The sequence below is a fragment of the Leptidea sinapis genome, chromosome Z, assembly GCF_905404315.1.
Source record: "Leptidea sinapis chromosome Z, ilLepSina1.1, whole genome shotgun sequence".
NCBI lineage: Eukaryota > Metazoa > Arthropoda > Insecta > Lepidoptera > Pieridae > Leptidea > Leptidea sinapis.
The window spans coordinates 34,707,554-34,730,963 of record NC_066312.1 but is presented as its reverse complement, the minus strand read 5'-3'; the positions used below and the strand labels follow the sequence as shown (position 1 = coordinate 34,730,963).

Genomic DNA, 23,410 nt, shown 5'->3' with positions numbered 1-23,410 from the left:
TCCTTGAAAACCGCACTGTGGAGGACCGCCACACATCCAGATGGTGAGGATGATATCCTAACTTGTGGCGTGTCGTGCGAAGGTGGAATTCGGCGGCAGGAATCAGGTTAAACAGCTCTTCGGAACACTCCCCGTGATAAATGCGGTAGAAGACACACAATGAAGCGACGTCTCTACCCAACGCCAAGTGATCCAGCCGTTCACAGAGCACTGGGTCCCCGACAATTCGAGCTGCTCTGCGTTGCACGCGGTCAAATGGATCGAGCTGATACTGGGGTGCGCCAGACCAGAGATGACAGCAATACTCCATGTGTGGCCGGACCTGCGCTTTGTAGAGCGCTAGTATGTGGGCCGGCTTGAAGTATTGCCGTGCTCTATTAATGACGCCCAGTTTCTTTGATGCCAATTTGGCTTTGCCTTCCAGATAACCACGAAATTGGCAATCGCTCGAGATTTCGAGACCCAGTATTCCGATACTAGGCGCGGCTTTAAGAGAAGTGTTCTCGAAGAGCGGTGATACGACAAATGGAGTTTTTTTAGAGGTAAACGCGCAAACTTGATTCTTCTGGGGGTTAAATTGGACAAGGTTCAATTTTCCCCATTCCGCGACCTTCTCAAGAGAGGACTCGATAGAAGACACAAGTTTCTCCCGGCACTGGTCAATCTTATACAGAGAAGCCTCCCACTTGGCTTCTTTACGCCGTGTTTCCAAGTAATCGTGAAGACATTTGAAAAGCGCGTATACCTACTGTATACAAAGGCCGGACTCAAACGCTCTTACTAGTAATCTGGTGTCGCAAGAAATATAAGCTTGGGATAATAATAACAAAATATAACATGGTATACAACACTTACCAATATTCAAATTTAAATAATTTTCTTCAAAATAGCTTATTGAACGTGAAAAACTACCACCCACTCGAAATAGTGTGCCTCAGCGAAAATTTATGCATCAGACAAAACGGGCACAAGAAACTTTTGCATAAAATTTGATACAATAATATTTATTATTAAATACCTGAGGGCATTCCAATATAATATATATATATATATATATATTCCAATATAGAGGGTATGATTAATTTATTTATGTTATAGTTATGTTATGTTATAATATTTTTCCCGTAAACGTTTTTTAACATATCTTTTGACTTTCGTAACACATTTGTTTTGTACATTATCTGAATTTAAAGCATATACATCGAATATGCGAATCCAATTACATCACTCAACAGTCTCCTCCCTGAGCGCTAACGGCTGTTCCCAATATTCAGTGTATCCTTTACTTGAGATAAAAATCGTAACTATCGTTGGCTTTTCTGTCCCAATAAACTTATCGACGGTAACTCACCTTATCCGTACACGCTGTCTGTCAATGGGACGACGTATAGCTTACCAGTGATAGAAGTTTGTATGGAAATTGCAATTCACGCGTCCCAATATAAGGTGATAAGAATGACTTATCGCGTATATTGGGACAGCTTGGGATTATTGACAGCTAATTACTGACAAAATAAGGTAGTAATTTATCTCTATCTGTAGATAGTATATTGGGAACGGCCGTAAGAAGTAATGTACCAAAACTTCTAATTATTATGTCACTTAAATGGTTTCTTTCATGTTGACACATAATCTGCTCTGCCAGTTTCAGTAATTACTTTACGCAATCGTTAGTACACAGTATTAACACTGCACCAATATTATATTAATTAATTTTCACTCCGTTCTCGGAGTCGGTTGATAATTATCACAAAATGATATGTTCATTCGTTAGTAACAGCCGTGCAAATATTAATTTAGCTGCTTTTCATTAATGCATCTGCATTTTCAATTCTATTTCATGCAATGGTATTGAATATGTTCTGATTCCGGCTTTATTATAAATATTTAATTAATTACTGTTAGAGATTGGAATATTGGAAATATCAGTCAGATATTTAAATTGTATGATAAATTTTATTTTAAAACAGTTATTAATTAAGCAACGTTATGTTTTTTTTTAGTTCTTTTATTCGCTTTCATTTAAATAGTACATTTTGTGTTCACCCGACTTTGATATTGGTATTATGGTGTACGTGAATTATTTCACTTATTAATTCTAATTGAATTTCAAATTTTGCAAAGGTTGAATGTTTCTGAAATCTTAAACACAATATGATCGGATTTGGTACGGCCGGACCATTGGACGGCCCGGTGGTCGATTCACACCAATTGGTTCGACATTGTACTCTTCGAAAAGAGTTGAGCTTTAATGCGATGAAGTGGCGTGAAACTCAATGGCACTCTTTTAAATCAGCATTTACAGCTTCATCGTTTTAAAAATCATCTCATTGGAAAGTATATACATCTATATATATAAAAATGAATTGCTGTTCGTTAGTCTCGCTAAAAGTCGAGAACGGCTGGACCGATTTGGCTAATTTTGGTCTTGAATTATTTGTGGAAGTCCAGAGAAGGTTTAAAAGGTGAATAAATAGGAAAATGCTGCAAAATTAAATAAAAACAACAAATTTGTTTTTCCTTTTATGTGTCCATACATAATTTCTATGAGAGAATTTATTGACGCACGGTTTGACAATTCTGCTGTGAAACAATTTCATTACGACAGCAGGGTGCATATTTTACGAAGTAATTTTTGATGTTATGATATATTATTGACAAATTAATATAAAAACATTATTTTATTTAGTATATACATAACAACGTCTGTCGGGTCAGCTAGTATACAATAAAAATACTCAAACGTCAAATACGTAATGTCTTCCACGATTAAGTCGAAAAAAAAATTAACAAGTAAAAACACTAGAGTTATTGAGTACCAGTGACCAGCCATCGCCTTCCGCGACCTTGCTTTAGGGAAGGGAAAGACCCGCTCCACGTCGCCCCCACAAGCAGTGACAATTACGAGAGCATGACGAAGCCTGAAAAGGGGTGCACTTAGGGGTAGATATATATATATATTGGTTTTTATGGTAATAATATTTATTTACTTAAGGTACTAAATTAATCTATCATTAAATAACTTTAATTAATGGTTCTGTTTGTGAGTTCGCGGATCTCTACTATTAATTGGTTACAATGATTAAAATAGTTACTCCGACCGGCCCTGTAAAGGTTCTATAACCTTCTTCTATCATTCTTCTATAAGAATGGTTAATGGTAACTGGGACCCATCTGATCAATGGTTAAACACCTACTGCCTTACTAAAGGCAACACATGGTTATTAATAATTAATTTTATCTACTAAGCAATTCTTGTTATATAATGCTGTTCGATGGATTTACTTCGAACAAAGAATGTCATGAGAACTCAGTCAAATAACAAAATAGAATGTTTATCTAATATAATATTCATCGTATAATGCCATACTCACTAAAATAAAAAAAAGTTCCACTCTCGAACAGATAGATGTTCATCATTAGCGAGAACCAAATCCGCATAGCTCCAATTAACAAGGCTTAACATTAATCCTCCCAGAACAAGTCAACATGTGAATATAACGCGAACAGTTGCACGAACCATTTAGTCTGAACGTATGGATAATCCTACAGATATATTTTATGTTTTTTGTTTTGCAATTGCTTATATTTAGATTGAAAAAGCACTTATTTATATGTTGAACGAAGAAAAAAGAAAAATCATTTATTCACTTACGTCAAAATGACACTTCTGACTTTTCTAAGATTTTCCCACCACTTCGGAAAAGTTGAACTTCAATGAGAAGAAGTGGCAAGAAACTCAGTTTCACTCTTTAAGTGTATATTTACAGTTTCAGCTTTCACATTATGTTTTATACAATGTTTGTAAAGTGATACACATTAATTAGTATATATGTAAGAATTACTCGTACGTTTTGAATCACTAGTGTAAAATAAAAAAATTAAAAAAGAAGTGATTAACCATAAAGAAACACAAAAGAGTAACGAGTGCAGTAGATATTTCAATCACCATACAATGTAAATAAGTAAAGGAATTATAATATATTTAAACTAAGTACTGGAAACCCAAGTGCTGGCAGCTATTTTGGTCAACGGATCAGCTTAGCCATCCAACACGGAAATGCTGCTAGTATTCTTGGTACGCTTCCACGTAGTTTTTATTTTATGAAGTCATAGTATTGTATATATACTTATTGTAAGTTAGATTTGTTTTGTTTGAATAAAATATAACAACGAAATCTCACCATGTAAATAAAATAAACAAAACTGTTTGGACACATTTAAACTTATTAGTTTAAGTTATTACTTAAAATGGTATATTATTTACATACACAGATCAAAAAAGTCTAAGCAACATGCATGATATTACAAATTAACCATTTATATTAATTAATTTCTAAATCTTTATTCACTCAAAGTGCATAGGTATGTAAACTTTTTTTTTTTGATGACATACTGACTGGCTGTAAAAAAAAATTCGATTATGTTTTGTTTTTTTTTCATAAAATTAAATGAAAAGGAATTTGTTTGAATTTAAGTGCGTTTTTATTACTACGTTTAGTCTTGATATTATAATTTTACCAACCATTTAAATAAAGTTAGCGACAAAATTGAATTGTTTGATATTCTTTACGTCATGGAGCGACGTCATTTGACAGCAAATGAAATGCAAAGAGCTGTAGGATTGTTGCAAGCGGGAAGTAATCAATCTCAGGTATCTCGGCATTTTGGCATTCATAGAAGTGTTATTTGTCGTCTTTGGCAGCGCTACAATAACAGAAGGGAACCTGCTGAACAGCATTCAGGCCGTAAAAGGAGTACAACCACTCAGCAAGACCAGTACATACAACTGACTGCAAGACTCCAGCCGATGTTTACCGCTCGAGAGATAAGTTTGAGGCTACAAAATTCAAGTGGTGTTGATGTAAGTCCCCAAACTGTGCGAAATCGACTGCATGAGTACGGCCTACGAGCACGACGTCCAATGAGGTGCCCACCGATACGTCACGGGAATCGCGCTCGTCGAAATGAATGGTGTAGAGATCGCAGAACATGGACCCAGGAACAATGGGATAAATTTATGTTTTCCGATGAGTCGCTATTCGGGTTTAGGCCTGATACAAGAAGGGTGCGAGTGTACCTTCGGCCCGGAAATACTAAAAGGCTCAGGTGCATTCAGGAAGTTCATCCATACAGCGGCTCAACAGTTTAGGTATGGCCGGGTGTTATGAAGAACAGGCGAACTGAGCTCGTTTTTGTAAATGGAAACATGATGGATGAAAATTACGTTGAGGATATTCTCAGACCTTATGTGGGACATGCTCCAGAAACGTGTTTTGAAGGACTTGGACGGTTTAACAACAACCCAACAGCTGAAAGATATGCTATAATTCCATTGGGAGCAAATACCGCAAGACGACATAAATAGTCTCATTAATTCAATGAATAATCGTTGCCGACAAGTTCTGAATAGCAGAGGAGGCCATACTTTGAATTAAATTATCCTATTCTTTCACCATAATTTAATTTTCCTTAGAAATTTAATTTTGTTAAAAAAATGTTTAGTTTCTTATGTATATGTATGTACCTTAGTTTCTGCAGTATATTCTAATATTGTTAATGCCTGTTACTAAAAGAACTTATAAAGACAACAGCTGTTATTTTTACATCATAGGACCCTAAAAATATTATTTTAAAAATAAAATACAACGTTATAATGTGAAGAACTATCCTAAAGTTTAAATTAGTAAATGTTGCTTAGACGTTTTTGATGTGTGTAAAAATAAAAGATAAAAATTTCTGAAGATAGGACCGACCTAGCACCAAAACTAGCGAGCAGTTGAGTTTAGTAAAATCTCTTCTATGAATGTTGGTTCTAGTGTAAGCTATGAAAAAGATTTTTATTGATTATTCCATCAAAATTATCTATAGAAAAATTGGAGGTTATTTCTTTAGAAGGAAAACTCGTGGCTGTTGGAATCACCTAGCTAGAAACCAATTCTCATTTTTTGTAACAGACCTGGTTCTACGGCAGCTTCGAAAGAGGTTTTTTATAATTTATTACATGTTTTTTTCATATATTTTCTGATCATTGACCGCGTTCCGGTCAAGCGCTTATTGCATCATATATCGGTGCCCTATCATATTGGTTTAATTGACGTCTGTGATTCGATCGGCTTATAGTCGGTTACACATTGCCATGAAATTTAAATGAAGGATACATGCAATGTGGATTTGGTAAACAAGAGATATAACCACACAACACCGATGTTTATATACCATTATTATTTTCATGCTTTTACGTTCAAATAATAATTAGTAAAAGTATTTATCTTATATTATATATTACATAAATAATAGTTGTTGCACAAGTTTATTCATAATTATTTCAAATCATTTTTTTAATACTTATTATATTTAGGGTTGTCACCCTCATAAATTATGTGAATAAGGTAAATAGAATATTAAAGGTAGAAATCAGAACTACAAAGTTTGACACAAGTAAAGGACGATTTGTTATTCTGTAATATTATTATTATTATTTAAAACATGTAGTTTTTTAGTTTAGGTACTCCATACTAGAGCTGTTTGACTTAAATCCTACTATCAATTTTCAGCATCGCCACTATATTTTGATATTTACATAGTACATTATCGTCACCACCCAGATGTTTGATTTTTCTCTACAGTGCATGTATTGTGTATTTTCATACCAAGATCTGTAGTACTGATCGATATCAGATCACAGCCCTGATTCGATGCGTCAGCTAAAGCAGCTGCTGAATACAAAAAAACAGGCGTATTGAATCTTGGCAACGATACTGGCCACAAAGCATCCGAATTTTAATATTCTAAAGAGCAAATACAAGCAAGCCTCTAGATTCTTTAAGCGCGAAATCGCCCATGTGTATTCTAAGCACACCGTCAAAATTGGCGAGCAGTTACCACCAGTTACCCTACTGGAACACACAAGTAACTTCAACCAGTCCCTGCCGCCGGTGCACATTAGGAATGACACTGACCACCCATATGGCAAAGGTGAAAGCCGATCTTTTTACCTCCAACTCGACTCTAGACGACTTTGGAATAATACTGCCGACCATCCCGTAATAATATAGCAGGAAACGAGAGACAGATTCCCACTAGGACTCATCAAAAAAGACTTGTCATCGTCAATATACAGGACATACCTTAAATCAACCCCTACAGTTAAAAATTAGCTCGATCGAAATGCCTGTTGATTGATATGTGGGTGAAAAGTTCAGAAATATCTCTTTCTGATGACATTTAGAGATAATTCAATTTTTATAATTTAATAGTACTACAACAAACAAAATGACAACATATTCGCTCGTAGCTCCAAAAAATCATTTATAGTTTTAGTATGTAGTAGTCATGGTTTCGTGGTATATAGTCTTATTAACTCTTTTATATTTGTGAAAAAGAAATGAAGACTTCAGCCAAAATGTATCAAGATGCTTTGTTACATTTCGATAATGATCTTGATTGTCTATCAATACGCTTTTTAAAAATGGACCTAGAATGAGATTCATTGTCTGGAAACAAGAAACACTGCACATGTTCAGAAGGCACGAATTGCCCATGCAAGAAGTGAACAATCCTGACTTTAAGGCTGAAGACTAGTCAGTTTTAGAAAATGTGGCCAGCAGTCAAAAAGTCCCTAACAGTGCATAAATCAATTGATTTAAGTCTAGAAAGATAAAAGGCTTGCATTACAGACAAAAGTAGTCATTTTGATTAAATACTTTTTTACTTGTCGCTGATACTTGAATACTTACATAATATAAGTTTTATAAAAATTACGGCATAAAAAATTTAAATTTAAATTTATTAATTGTATCGAATATTATGGGCAGATTAGGAAATATTTTATACATTTTAAACAAGTAGTCCTGCAAAAATAACATATTGTTATAAATCCTTGTTACCTTATAAAAAAATTACGGCTGGCAAGCCTAAATGTAATCCGGATGCTATGAGTAAAACGATTGTTACTTTTAATATTACAGAAAACTCCAAAAAGTTCCCTTAACATCTTATCAAGTTTCCGTCACAGGTGTTCTATCAAAGATCTCCATTAGTTAATGAGTTTTGGACAAAGAGAACACGTGGGCCCACATCCCTTAGACTGGCTGACCTCTTTTAATGCGCACTACCAATGTTATTAAGGCTCTAAAGAAACGGAGCGAATAGAAGCTTTAGAAAAAACCAAGTTTCAGTTTAAAATACTACATTTTCTTACTTGCATAACCCAAATCCGTGTTGTAAAAGATATCATTGATAAATCTATATATATAATAACGAAAATGGTCTTTGTTTGAGGCTCTTTCACGCCTAAACCACTGATCGTATCGACACGAGACTACCACCAATCGATGCGAAATTTATCCTAGATGGTTTATTTTTCAAACTCCAACGTTCCATTTTTTTTTAAATTCGCCCAGCGAAGCGAGAACCTCTAGTTATAATATAAACACAATTGTAATACTTGATATTTTTAAATATCTGTCTAGTCCACTCTTCATTATATAATTTCTTATAGACTAGGCAAACACGTCTATTGTTTTAATTACCAAGAATAATAATAAAAGGTAAATAATATTCATTGGGAACATGGACTCTAGAGGCGTGCCGACGTTTACGATTCAACGCGAATGTTTAACGTTTTTTTACGAGCGTAAGATGTAATTAAAGGTTCTAAGCAAAGAATGAAAGCGATGCGTTAAGTTAGTGGTACTATAATGATTGATAGAAAAAATACGATTGTCACAAAGTTGTTGATATTATTGTTTTGTTATGGCTTTTATATATCTAAACATACCAATAAAATTGGAGTATCTGTTTGTAATATTAGAATTAACGGTTTTTACTACATGTATATGAATATATATACATTTGGTACATACACAAAAATAACATTTTTTTGTCTGTCTGTTTTTCCGGCTAATTTCTGAAATGTCTCGACCGATTTTGACGGGACTTTTATTATTGGCAGGTAGCTGATATAATAAGAAGTAACTTAGGCTACGTTCATTTTAGAAAAATAAAGTAATGTCGAAATGGTCTAGCTCTAAAAATAATTGATATGGCAAAACAACGTTTGCCGGGTCAGCTAGTACTAAATAAAATAGTAGTACTATGTATAACTCTGTGTGTACCAGATCTTAGGTCACTTAGGTTCAAATGTATAAGACGACTGGACAAATTTATTACCTGTTTTTTTTATGGAAACGGAGGACAAACGAGCGTATGGGTCACTTGGTGTTAAGTGATCACCTCGTCCACATTCTCTTGCTGCACTAGAGTAATCACAGGAGCGTTGCCAACCTTTATGGAAGGTGAACACCGCAACACATCCAGATGGTGGAGATGATATCCTAATATGTGGTGAGTCATGCGGAGGTTCATTCAAACTGAATGGTAAGATACATTACCAATTGATAGACATTAGATATTAGTGTTTTTTGCACTCAACATATTAAGAATCGTTATTTTTATTTTTACCAAACAGTTTTATTGTTAATTCCAAAAAATTGGTTGAAGCTGACAAAGTAGAAGTAGAGTCAGAGCGCCATGCCAAATACTGAATTTGTGATAGTTACTAAGTGTTAAATTCACTCACAATCTCTAGTCAATGACCGCTTCTGCATTCAAACACTTCCTAAAAGGCTGGCAACTTTCAAATTCAAATATTTTATGTAAAAATAAACCGATTTCACCGAAACATTACCTCTGTATTTATCCATTTACCTTTTATTCAGTAGAATAAACACAAACCTCTTAATAGAAGAATAATAGATATTTATTTACCTCAATATCAAAAGAGACTAATTGACCAAAATAGTCAGGCCTCTGATAAATGATTGAGAAATAGGCTTATAATTGGTAAAAATATCATCAATACAGCTTTAATAGGTGATGGTTAGCCTAGTAGGTTATAAGAATACATTGGATAAATTATACGATTTTAAGTTTTGACTGAAGGTTTGACTTTGAAGTTTTAACTTTAATATTATAAATGATGGAGATTTTAAAAATCTAGTAAACTGTAGGTCTATATTTTAATAAGTGTTTCTCACCTAATATAGTTATAAATTACTGTTTATTTCTGAATAAAATAAATAAACAAATGGTGGATTTTCTTACTAATTAATTCATATTAAAGTCACTCTACTTTTACGAAGTTTGTTTTATTACGATGATTTACTTTTCTATAAGATTGGCACTTTTTGTAATAAACAGTATTTGTTCATTAAAATAAGTTTTAAATGGATAAATAAATATTTATTTTTATTATTATTGGTCGAGTGGACAGTGGTGATCACTTAACATCAGATGAACTGATCGCTCGTTTGTCTTCGTCCTCAATAAAAATATTTGCTAAGTTGTCTTGTAACCAGATTAGTAATTTGAGAAAGGAAATAGAATTTTGTACTTCGCTTCAGCTTCTGATTTGGGCCAAACAAAATGAGCAGTCGTTATAATGGCTGAACTGCTGATATTAATTTTTACGATGTAGTAAACTTCGACTATTAACTGCGAGGCTTAGAATAATTTTGCATTTTCGTGTACTTAGTGTTAATAATAAGTTCTGTATTATTTATTATTATTTTTTGTATTAGATATGCTACTCCATGCCTACACACTGAAATTAAATATAATAAATAAATAAGCCTGTTTGAGATAAATTTGATCTTAACTTAACCCAATGACTACACCGGCTTTATCTATTTGATCCCCCAAACCTAGTCCCAACTGCCTCAATAGATTACGTGTTATTGACCAAAGCTTCCCTCTTAAAGCATCTATTTCATCTCGATATTTTTTAATTAACCTGTCTTTGTTTCTTATCCTATCTCTTGGCTCAAATTATCAGCCTTTTGCTCCATTTGTATAATCCATGAACCAAATATCTATAGCAGTTCTACTTACACATAGACACATGTGTAATGCCGAAAAGGACCCGTCATCAGCATTTGTTCCAGTTATGAAGTGCAACACTGGTTTTCAGATGGGCCTAACTTAACCGTCACGCTAACTATCACTATTGGATAAAATAAAAAATAATTAAAAAACCATATTAAACATAAATCACAAGAAATAAGACGGACACCCAGCGACAATTACTGTTGATAGCTTAATAGAAGTAATTTATAATGTTTTTTGAAAGAAGGTTCCGAACGTGAGTTGTGTTTTGGTGATGGTATGTTATTCCAACATATTGTCACTGAGTACCTGAAGCTACCCCTGAATGTTGCTGTATTGTGATTTGGTATGTGTAAGCCTTAGTTATTACACAGAAATCTGTTTCAAAATGCCACCACTCCAATTTACTATAAAGATAAGCATGGCTTTTGTGTTTTTATAACACCAAATCGTTGTGGACAGCGTTGTCTTATTAACATTAGGTGACTCGTACGCTCGTGTTCTCTAATTCGTCGTTTCCCTACATAAAAAAAAAAACAATTTATAAAATTATGAAAAAGCTGACTGATTATTAGCGGATACTAACCGGACTCAATGTCTACATGATCTATCTCAGTGTCATCAAATTGTTTTCAATGTAAAGATCATAATAAAATTAAAATTTTAATTAAAATCACTACAGGCAGACGTTGTCTTTCATACTTCCCACAGTCTTGTCATATTTTTTATAATTCTGGATTATACATAAAAAAGCCTTCTTAAGCTGCCTTCTCATCGGTGAATATTGTGGGGGGCCTACCAACACTGCGTTTGCGTACATGGTCGCCATTTAAGGACTTTACTGCCCCAACTATGTACTCTGCCCACTGTCACCTGAGTTTTGCATTTCTGATTCGATCTCGAGTGACCTCTTTCGCGAAATTGGACTTATTGGATGTTCGTCTGGTACATGTCCATTTTGAGTCCTATTGCTTGGGAAGATGTATTTAGGCCATCGAGCATATGGCTTAAGTCTTCCATAGTCTCAGCCAGATAGATTCCGTTGTCAGATAGACTAAAGTTAAATATTGACAATAATTGTGAATGTCAAAGTTATATTTTTATATGGGACAAACAAGAAAATATAAGGGTTACCTGATGGTTTGTGATTAAATAAAACCAACTGCTACTCTTAAAATAATATTTGCAGCTTTCTCATAATTCATACATTTTAAATTAAAAACCATGCCAAGTAGTGCAACAATCTACACACATTTTAAATAAATAATAATATGATAAAAATATTTTATCAACAACTATTGGTATCATTAGTATAATGGTAATATGGTATTTCAAAATAAAACCAACATTATTTTGTACAAAATATATTTATTTCAACATTCGATTATGAACAAAATCGTTCTTCAATCAACAACATTATTTCCAAACACATAATTGAACAAAGGGTGTGTAAGATTAATAGTCAAATATTAGTACGCAGAACTTACTCTGTTATTAGGTACTGCTACTTAGCAGGGAATTTCCATAAAATAGGAAAAGCAATCTATAATTATTTTGGATTGTTACATGCTTTATACTTGGATGATTCTAATTTTAAAATTTCGAAAAAAGTTGTCTATTTACAGGAAATTCGGTATCGCATCGTAGCAAGCTGATATACGCTGTAAATATTGACTAAAAATGACTGTTTGGAAATTCATGATTTGAGCCCTACGCAGCAAAAAGATTTGAGCTCCTAGAAATAATATCTAAATTTACATAGAATACTTAATACGACACAATGGCTGCAAGACGACGGTCATTATTATAAAAAAATACATTAAAATTGCTAGAAACATCAAGAGTACATTTTCGTAAATATGGGAGAATAACTCAGCACAAATCTACTACAGAAACGAATTTGACTTACTCAAGTTCAGATAGTTACTTGAATTTTTAATGATGCCAGAACTATCAAAGAATCTAGGATTCAGTCACAGAAAGGAATGGGTGTCACAAAGTCAGAAAGGTTGACTGAATGAGAGACATTCACTGGTTGTGGTTTAAATGGAATCTAAAATTTAATAATCTTAATTTGATCATTAGTTGAATAACAATGGTATAGTGAAATATAGACTCAGAATATAATAGCGTATAGATGATCTGATAGCCCGATTTGATTTGTCAATGTGTGCGTTAGCTAGTGGTTGTTATTCAAAATTTTATTTGCTTTCACAATCAAAATCCGTTGCAATACCGATAGATTCACTTTACTTTTCTATCTTGCTGTAGATACTGCATCTATTACAGGGAGATCCCTTATAGATGTTCTTCTCTCTCGCATGTTTTGTTTGCCTTTACGCTGGTATATTGTAAGTCTATGGGTATAGTATCTCTCTTTTAAAATAGTAAGATAGACAGAGTGACAACAATATGAGTGAATATACACGAGACAATACCAGTAGTAGTAGTGCCAGACTCATTATTTAAATTACTTTGACACACTTACACAGTAACAAACTTAATTTAAGTCAATATCTGGAAAGCAGGTAATATATTTCCCTTTTTATAATAAATATTTTATTACAAATTGAATATTATACTTTCCTACAAAAATTACGCAAGAATTCCAATGTTGAATAGCGAGATTCAGATGGAAATTGGGGAGATATTGGTTTCCATGGAAACTCGATAAAATCTACGAAGTTTTTTCCTAACGACGAAATAAAAGAAATAACTTTGATCTACTTCGAGGGAACAATAAAACCTTATTTAATATTCATGAATAAAACATTAACAACTTTTATAGATCTTGAAAATTTCTTGAGATACTTGTTTTTCCTTCACGAAATTCACTTAAATAATCAAACTTTATTAGTTTTTATAGTTCAAATATTCCCAATTTAACATTCAATGAACATAATATCTAATTAAAACTACTTCTTCTTAGCTATGTACTAAAGGTTCAGCTTTGTTTTGTAGTAGCTATTTACACACAAAGAAAAATCAGCTTTACATATTTTGTAATAGTGTAATCGTGCTGATTTTATACATATAATTATTTTCAACTGGGAATTGTACGTCATAATATTTAATTTATGGTATGATAGAAAACTTCAAGAAAGAATACTGGTCTTCTAGGCTTGAGTGGGATGAGGCATAGAGAATTTTGTCAGAGAGAACTTTGAACAATTTTCAAATCATAGACTAAAATAATAGGATGAATTAAACCTTAAATGTTGTCCCGGAACGGTAACCAATCAGCCCACATGTCTAATGAGATTCTATTACAGCTCTTTTTACAAGTATATCTTGATATATTTTAGGAAAAAAACTTAATATATTTGTAAAAAGAATTTTTTCCATTGAGTATTAATTATGTTAGTCATCAAGCTTTTCTTGAGGCTATATTGTCATGTATGTTCTAAGCTATTTCTGTAAATAGTGATATTACTCAAAACCTCTATTGCCTCTCTGTATTTTAAGTTCGCAAATATTAAAATGGTTTCGTGAGTTGGTTAATTCACCTTGTTATTTTAATCAGAGAGAATCTTAATAACTTACCAATATGGCTATTATCACCGTTTACTACCCTATTTAACCATCTTTCAAGATTTTGTTAGGGTTTATTAATTTTGCGGGTATATACATTTAATATACATATCGTTTAATGCCTCTTCTTTTGAAAATGGGACAAAAGTGAGGTGATATCGAATACTTAGGATTTATGCCTACTCGTTGGGAAGGGCTGAAGAAATTTTATGTCATACACTTTTAATATAATTGAGCCACATTTGGTATTTATGGGCACTCAATACAGGGTCTATTAATGCAGACTCCAGTCCAAGGGTAGGTCTCTAGAAGACGATCGAGAATGAAGGGTGGGCGGCGCATGCGCAGCGCCGCGGGCCGCATGTCAGTAATCCAACGACTCTTCATCTGGAGACCTCTTTCGGCAACAAAGTTTCCAAGCTGCTCCTAATGCACAGACACTAACAATTAAGGCCAAACAGGCACCCAAAATTGGAGCTAACCAATCACTACTTCCAGTCATTCTAACACCTGTGCATAATTCTGGTGATTCATCATTCAAATTCCCTAATTGAATACCACTTAGAGCATCTAAATATCCAAGTCGTCGTAAACTATCTTCAGAATATGCCTCCCTCGCTTGTTTCTCCTCAGCGGTCCAGTACTTTCCTCTACTACTTGTCATATTAGGACAGTTCACAACACCATTGCAAATCAATCTAGCCGGAATACAAAGCGCTTCTTCCCCCGGACATATAAAATCACATCCATTTAAAGAATCTGTGGTACCAGTACTAAAGTCTGTTAATTTTGATGTCATTAACGAGCCGTCTGAGTTTTTCGGTAAATGGTAAAGACCAGTCCAAGCAATTTTGAAAGCAGCTCGGGCTGGAGAAGCACTCCCAATGAAAACTATCCTTATAGACCGGGTTTTCTCCTTTTCAATTACTAAAGGATCATCTAGGGACTCAAAACCCAATTCGCCTGCAGATAAAATTGGCAGTTCTCGTGCTAACGAAACATTTTCTCCACAAATTGATAGATAAGGTTCTATTCTACCTGGTAAGAATATTTGAATATTACCATCGTCACAGTGACGAGAAGCAAATTTAATGCTATCGAAATGCAGCCATATATCGCGTTTCTCTTCTATCTCAAGATCCCAAATACATTGTATCTTCTTTGGTGGTTCCGTATAGCCAAGTGCTTCTAAATGTGGATAAACAATTTCACCGTCAGACGAAGCTGCTAAAACAGCAGGACCACAAAGAGGCCCATGAACAAATTCATATCGAGCTTCGAACAGAGGAGAAGGGTTTTTGAAATACGATGCTGCGGCATGGGCATTATCTACTATTAATTGCAAGTTAAGGTTTTCACCAGAAGACACGACTCTGTACGGCCTGACGCGGGTTACAGTATTTACATGTTTTGCGCAAAGACAGGAGCCAAGAGATCTTTGAACAGCTAAATGTAGTGGTAAAGGGGTTGTGGTCTGACTTATAGAATTACTCATATTAGGAAAACGATTGCCAGGGAAGGGTTCCCAAATAATTAGCTTGTCAGCACGGTCTTCGTAGCAGTTCTGACAGGACACAGGTGTATATGGATGTTCCTGAAACAGAAATAAAAAATTAAAACATTTGTTATTCGATCGAACTTAAACTTGGCAAATTCTGTAAGAAAATTAATGGGTACAAAATTCTGATCGTAATAATTGTCGATTAGCTTGTGACAAAAAAGATGGTTGATTAAAGAAGTGTTCGGGGTATTGAAAAAATAAAATATAACCTTTTGAAATATATAAATATATGTTTTATATTGTGTAAACAGGTTTGGGAATAGCGAAAATCAAACAAAGAAAAACCATTTCATCAAAAATAATTAACAAAATATTCCAATTAAATTTTCATAATGAATTAACGAACGTAATAAGATTATATAACAAAGCTTTATCAGAATTAAAATCGAGGTACTCAAAGTGAAATATTAAGTGCAATAAAAATACTGTACGGTAGATGAAACTCAACAAAATGGATGTTTAATAAATATCAGTAAACAACGTGGAAACTGATATTTCATTATTCAAATATGTATTGAATTAATGAACTTTTGACTGCACTGTAATTTATAGATGGAGCGCTAAAGGATATTTAACCTTTCAAGTAATAATAACATGAAATCCATATTAGACAAATTCTACTATCCAGTGAATAAAATAATTATTTGCTAATAAAATAAGATTCCATCTACGCATACTCTGTCTCTTTCGTCCTATATCTTACTTTTAGTGCATGTGAACTGGTCATAAAATATCACATAAAATGCCCAGTCGTTAGTTATTTAAAGGTTGATTTAAAATTGAAATCCATTTTTCACAAAGGAAATATTTTATCGTTCATTGGGCTCATTAAGCATTTGTAATTGATAAACAATACAAAAAACAAAAAAAAAACACTTTATGCGTTTATATCGTGGAGTATCTCCGTAACAGAAGCCCATTATAAGTATTATATTGTGTTAATAAATTTAAATATTTTTTTAATATAATTTTTGGCTACAACATATCAACACAATAGATGCTACGACTATATTTAATGTTTATTTTTGGAAAAAAAATCTTTTTATTAAATATTATTGGTGGTATTTTTGTATGATTATAATCAGCGTCAGGTGGTATATTTTGTACTTTGAGTAATGGATCGCGACTTTCCCTGTCTCTGGAACTTGGTGCCATAAAATAATCTCTAATCTTGACTCGATAGATGATATGTGACTGTTAAATAATCAATGAAATTCTACTCAAAGGTAGCGACTAAAAGCACTACGAAAGGTGCTTAAAAAACTTACGAAAGTGTTACTTACGTAAATCATGTTTTATGTCGTCATAGCGGCTTCATTGTATACAAAGAGTAAAACTGCATTCAGTTATTCTATTCTATAATTATATTTTAAAATCTGGCAGTACTGTATTTATCAGTCACTGTAGACTTTCCAACATGACTCTTTGAGCTGATCGCAAGGCGTAAACTTTTCAAGCCTGGCTCAAAGCCAATGTTCTAGACTATATAAGCTTTAGGCTGTTCTCAAGTCCTCCTCTAAGCCCCATTTAATATGTACTAATTTCACTGACATTTAGAGAACATGGCCTATTATATGCGACACTTGAGTATCATAAAAAATGTCTCGAGTAGAGGCTCAATACATAAATATACTCGCAGACAAACAGATTAAAGGCCTATAAAAACGCCAAAGGTTACAATTTTGAAAAGAAGTGCATTCTATTTAGTGTTGAGACAAAGAAATAACATAAAATAAATATTTATAAAAAAAAAAATTTCTTGAGATTGCAAAAACAATAGATGAGTCTGTAATACAGATAAGCTGTTTTTTTTCTACTATTTTATTTTAAAATAATTACGAGTCAAGACATCACATTAAAATATAGGATTATAAGAAATAGATGCCAGTACTTTTATCTGTGTAGATATCCGTTATAATAAATATGTTACAATGCATCTAATTTTGTTCATGATTTTTATTCATTTAAGTACAATTTAGTTGCATTTTTTGATTAATTCAAATCAATTAATACCTTGTTACACGAGCTATCCTCAAGTTAAGGTTATCTCAGAATTATGCATTTAGTAAATACCGTGTTTTTTGATATAACTAACAGAAACAAATTTAATTGTTATTAGGCAGGCAACAAAAAAGATATCAGACAGGTTGCTGGCATAATATGGAGTAGAGTAGCCAGAGATAGAGCAGAATAGAGTAGGTTGGAGAAGGTCTTTGCCAACTGACTTACAGAAAGTAAACAAATACATGAATAATTTTAAAATACATATAAAATAACATAATTGTATATCTGTGGTCCGAATAAAGGCTTAATTATTATATATATATTATTATTATTAAATTTTATTGATATATATAGATTGAGTCACCTTAAAGTTCACGCTAAGTATAGTTAGTATAACTCTAGCGTAAATCCTCTTGTCTGTCACCAATCTGTACAAGCAGTGGACATCCTCGCCGGGTGGGGCCTGCTTGTACACCAGGGTGTTGAGAGGAGAACGGAGTCTCCCCGCTCTCTGCTTCCAGGACGCTATCACCTCGTCACATGCTGTTCCAGACACTGGTTCACCGAAGCGAGTATTGTTGAAGAAGTCATAGTGCGCCCAGTAATATAATGATGATCTATTTAGGAAAGAAAAGTTTTATGTTAGAGGAAATGGAAGAAACTCAACCGAGAGTGTGTAAGAAATATAATCCTTTTCTCTGTTAATTTGCTCATCCGATCGTAGATCCTGATCTAACTTAAGTAATTACTCTCCCTTGAATAGAAAGAAAGAAAGATTAAAGAAAAATGTTTATTTGTGACACTGTAAAAGATTTAAAAATTGAAACTTAAAAATATTGAGGAATAATACTTTCTATACGTCACAAAGCATAGAACTAATGATATTGCCTCTCAGAATTTATGTGTTTCGCAAGAATCCTAAGCGGCACTACATTGTAATGGACAGGGCGTATCAATAACTATCAACTGAACGTCCTGCTCGTCTCATTAAAAATATATAAAAACGGTTCTTATAAGGTTGGGATGACCTCGATTTATTTTTGAGTTAATTTATATTTAGACTGTTTTTCATAGATGTATGTATATATTATAATTCTTAATTTATTTTGTGGCTTAATTTGTTGAATAGCAAGTCATTTTTGCCTATAACTGAACCATCACTGACCTCAGTGAACGTTATTATTGATGTATTATCACTATGTTTGTATTAGTGTATACCTTGATGGCATGAAATGAAAGATGAAATAAAAAGTCAGTGTTTGAGAGACAAATGTTCGTTAATTTTCTCTGGGCTAAATTTATTTTGTATTTGTAAAAAATTAATAATTCGTAAAATATTTAACGTAAAGAGAAGATAAACAATTTTTTTAAACTATCACCACAATGATGTTAGTTTAGGTAAATTTTTTTCCACGGGCTTACATTATAAATTATCTTATAAATTAAGTATTAAAATCAACAACAACTTGGATTATAATTAAAAGGCCCGATTTCTTCGTACATCGTATATCTATTGATATTTTTAATAAACCTGGTATAAGGATAAAATAATGAAAAAATTGTATTGTCATTGGTCCTTCTTGTAAATATTTCCAAGTAAATTAGACATACCACAGATGTCACAATGTCACGGAGATTCAGCAAGAAAAAAAAAGGAAAAATTTTAGCGAATTCAGTAAACGGGAAAACACTTCTCTTTTCCCATCCAGGGACCCCACCAAACTACAAGTACCTTGCGGTAGAACATTATTTCCGAGAAACTGTTTTTGTATGTGCATACAAATCTATAATCACATCCCAAAAATAATAAGAGAGGTATCGTCAAATAGGATTTTCTCATCTAAATTGAAAATGTACCTTAGTAAAAACTGCTTATATTCATTAGACAAATATTTTCAACTAAAAACTTGACTATATACTATATAATACTGCTACTAATCTTTTGTTAAATTGATATTATTGTAACTAATGATTTAGAAATGTATTTTATAAAATTTGCACGTCATAAATGTGGCAAACATGTAGGTACATTTACGTTTATGCACTACGTTTATGCAAATATAAACTTTGACTTTGACTTTGAAATCGAATCTATTGTAACTTTACTTTAACCGATGTTGATTGATAAGACGTAAGCAATTAGCCACGCTGGAAATAGTTCCTTGTTACTTTGGATATTAAACTAGCTACCCACAAGCTAACACAAATTAGACAAATCTAAATTGATCACGCATTATCGCCTTTAAGCTAGTTTCTAAGTATATGATAGATACATATAAGCGAAGCTATTGGGTAGCGTATAGAAATTATTAGAACTATCCAGAATGTTCCATGTCAGCTATAAAACCTTACGTGTTTACACGAGGGAACAAATAGGGGAGCTAATAGAGCTAACAGAGATCAACTCAATTAGACGCTTAGAAGGCAATTATGTGAGCATTTTCGCATTGATTGGCATATGGGATTCAAAGGAATGATGGATTACGTAAGGGGTCTTTCTTGCAAGAAATCCATTAAAATAATCACGTTGATTAATCTCAGGCATTTGCTAATTTAGCTGAGGAGAATTTTTTGCATTAGTTTGAAGAACAAGCGATGAAAACGGTCGTCTGTGTACTTAAGCTTGGCTGGCCTCTTGAAGTTGATCGTCTCTTTATCTTTATTGGGTATCTTTATTCAAACTTTACTCGTTGAATGGAAAAATATTTCTGTTGACTTTAATTATGCCAGTTTTAACTAGTTTTTCTGTACATAATATTAGAGGTTTCAAGCAGGACTATTTTGTTTTAGTAAGCAAATCTATTTTGACGTAGATTTTACTGTAATATGCTAGTTTCGTTTTTTGGTAAGAATAGCGGTAGAACTACATAGAACGAATCAGGGATACGAAATTTTTCTAAATATCGAAAGTAACCAAAGCTGTTTGTGCATTTTTCCATAAAAAGATCCAATATGGAAATTTAAAAAAGTTCGGTAGATTTGTATTTCATTAAAATTTTATAAAAAGAATATTTTATTATACAGTACACCATGCGACATAGTAATCAGAAATAACTCAAAATAAACAACATTTTTTGAAGGTCAGCCCGAAATGCATGTATGGATTTGATTCTGAACTTTTGTTATTCGTAAATTCGGAGGGAAATTAGTACAATTAACTCAAATTTATTACAATGGGGAGCAACTGTCTCCTCCAAATGACACGAGGGCTGCTGAAAAGCATCGGCGAGTTCGTGCCTCAAAGATGATCACAACTATGAATAAAATATAATCTAAATATATTTATTTACCACAGGGAGTGACAATAACATAATATATTATTACAATAAACTTAAATAAATAAAAAAAAACTCAAAATAATATCTATTTAATTAAAAGATCTTTTGAAATTCTAATTATTCCATGTTATTTCATCTTTTCTACTATTTTTAATACCCTTAACCTATAACGAAAGGAACCGTGCTATCTATGGCTGTCAACAGGTCCACTTGGTAGGTACCTACTGAAAATATGACGTGTTAGAATCTTAGATTCAGAATTGGCCTTCGCTGCAGTCCAACAAGTTACCGCAATACCTAAGAACTAGGCAACTATTAGATGCTTGCGTGCGTGGCGTGGCATCTTACCACTCAATGGTATGTTTAAAATTTTGTATCATACGCTTTGTGTTATTTTACATTGAAATTAATAAAATACAAAATGCATACCGATAATATATGATCCCAGTGTCTTTCTTATTTCTAGTAGTATTATTTTAGCAAAGTTTTACTACGCAAACCGGCATTTTAGTTTCAATTATTTGCAAAGTTTAATGGAACATGTGGCACGTCAACGTCACATATTGTTCGAGACTGGCTCAAGTACGCTGTTCTTGGCGGTATCTAGTTGGAGCGCAGCGGAGACCAATCTTTTCTAATTTTGGAATTGAGGTTATCTTAATCTCAATTCCAAATATGCTGAGTGAGTGTCCATTTCGTGACATCATATTTTTATTTTGCTATTTTTTGTTTGTAAGTATATATTTTATATTATCGTGTATAAATACTTTAAATTAAAATAATAATTGGTAAACGTTATGAAGCTATATCAGTTCGTAAAGGGGCACATGGGGAGAAGAACTGAAAAGAAACTCCCAGCCCAAGTTTTAAATTATAAAGTATGGGGTCAGCTTCTATTAGCAATCACATTCCGCGCAGTGTTTTTACTTATTTCTTATTTTTATTTCTAATAAGATAGTTCTGTTGTTAATTATATGCTAATTCTTTTTGTAGTTTGATTAATTTTAATAGTCGTAATTTGACATTGAAAATACGTTATCAACTCACCCACTATAGCTTCCAGTCTTGCTCTCAAACCTCACAAACATCGCGTTGCCTGTCGACACAAAGTCATGTTTCTCCATCGGCCTGCTGAACGTGTCGCAGAATGTCTTGATGATCTTCGCATCATCAGGTCTGGGTGCATCGTATAGGGTTAGAGATTCTCCGCAGTCATCACTCCACGGCACTATTGGGGATTCTATCCGGTTTATTCGAAAGCTGTTGAATAATTGGTATTTTAAACAATTTTTAAAGGATTAATTAATAAATTATACACATCAAATTATTAACCAAAATATATGAACGATGTGGGACTCGAACTGCGACCTCTCGCGTTCCGTCCCGCAATGTAGATATATGTTAGATGGAGCCACGTTGAACAAAACATACTAAGATTAACGAACCATGCGTCATTCGAGCGGTTGGCTCAATCGAGAGAGCGCTCGGAGGGAACCCGAGAGGTCGTGGGTTCGAGTCGCGCATCGTTCATAAATTTTTGTAACAAATTTAATTTGTATAATTGCTATTTAAGTAACATTTTATCAAGTTATGAAGTAACAATCATATCAATTGAAATGTAACGCATTAAACAGACTTAAATGTAACTTATGATATTATGTGCCTTATAGTGCCGCTTAGCAGATTTGGGTATTCCAAAATTGCTGAGCGGCACTGCATTGTAATGGGCAAGGCGTATCAATAACCATCAGCTGAACGTCCTATTCGTCACGTTCCTTATTTTTATTTTAAATTCAAAAAATAATAATCTTACCTTGGAAAGTATAGCCTCACGACTTGTCCAGGCAACCCTTGCATCAAGTAAGTGCAGGAAGTGTGAGGTGGGTACCAATGAGCCACCGACAGGAAGATGCCTTCAGTATCACCGGACTTCTTCAAGGAGTCAGCGGTCAGTAGCCAGTCGCAGTTCCCAATCTTAGAGCCGGGAGCTTCCACGTGTCCAGGCCAATTGCCAACGTTAAAGTGGAAACCGGTATTCAGGAGTGGTCCTATTATCAAAATATTATACTTTTAACTTAGATTATTTATACGTCATGATAGAGTATCTTGCTACTAGATAAAATATGAAAACAGGCCAGGTATATAACTT

The 23,410-nt window shown here is 33.4% G+C and overlaps 1 protein-coding gene across 1 annotated transcript in view; it reads right to left on the bottom strand.

Annotated features, from left to right (window-relative positions):
* Positions 1–12,235: 12,235 nt before the first annotated feature.
* The window catches only part of LOC126979135 (uncharacterized), an 87,125-nt gene continuing 75,950 nt past the window's right edge, over positions 12,236–23,410 (bottom strand). The window contains exons 9-12 of the mRNA XM_050828364.1: positions 23,075–23,309; positions 22,309–22,521; positions 18,348–18,600; positions 12,236–16,012 (exon numbers count right to left, since the gene is read on the bottom strand). Coding sequence (XP_050684321.1) covers positions 14,783–16,012; positions 18,348–18,600; positions 22,309–22,521; positions 23,075–23,309 — 1,931 coding nt within the window. The 3' untranslated portion in view covers positions 12,236–14,782. The remainder of the gene's footprint in view (positions 16,013–18,347; positions 18,601–22,308; positions 22,522–23,074; positions 23,310–23,410) is intronic.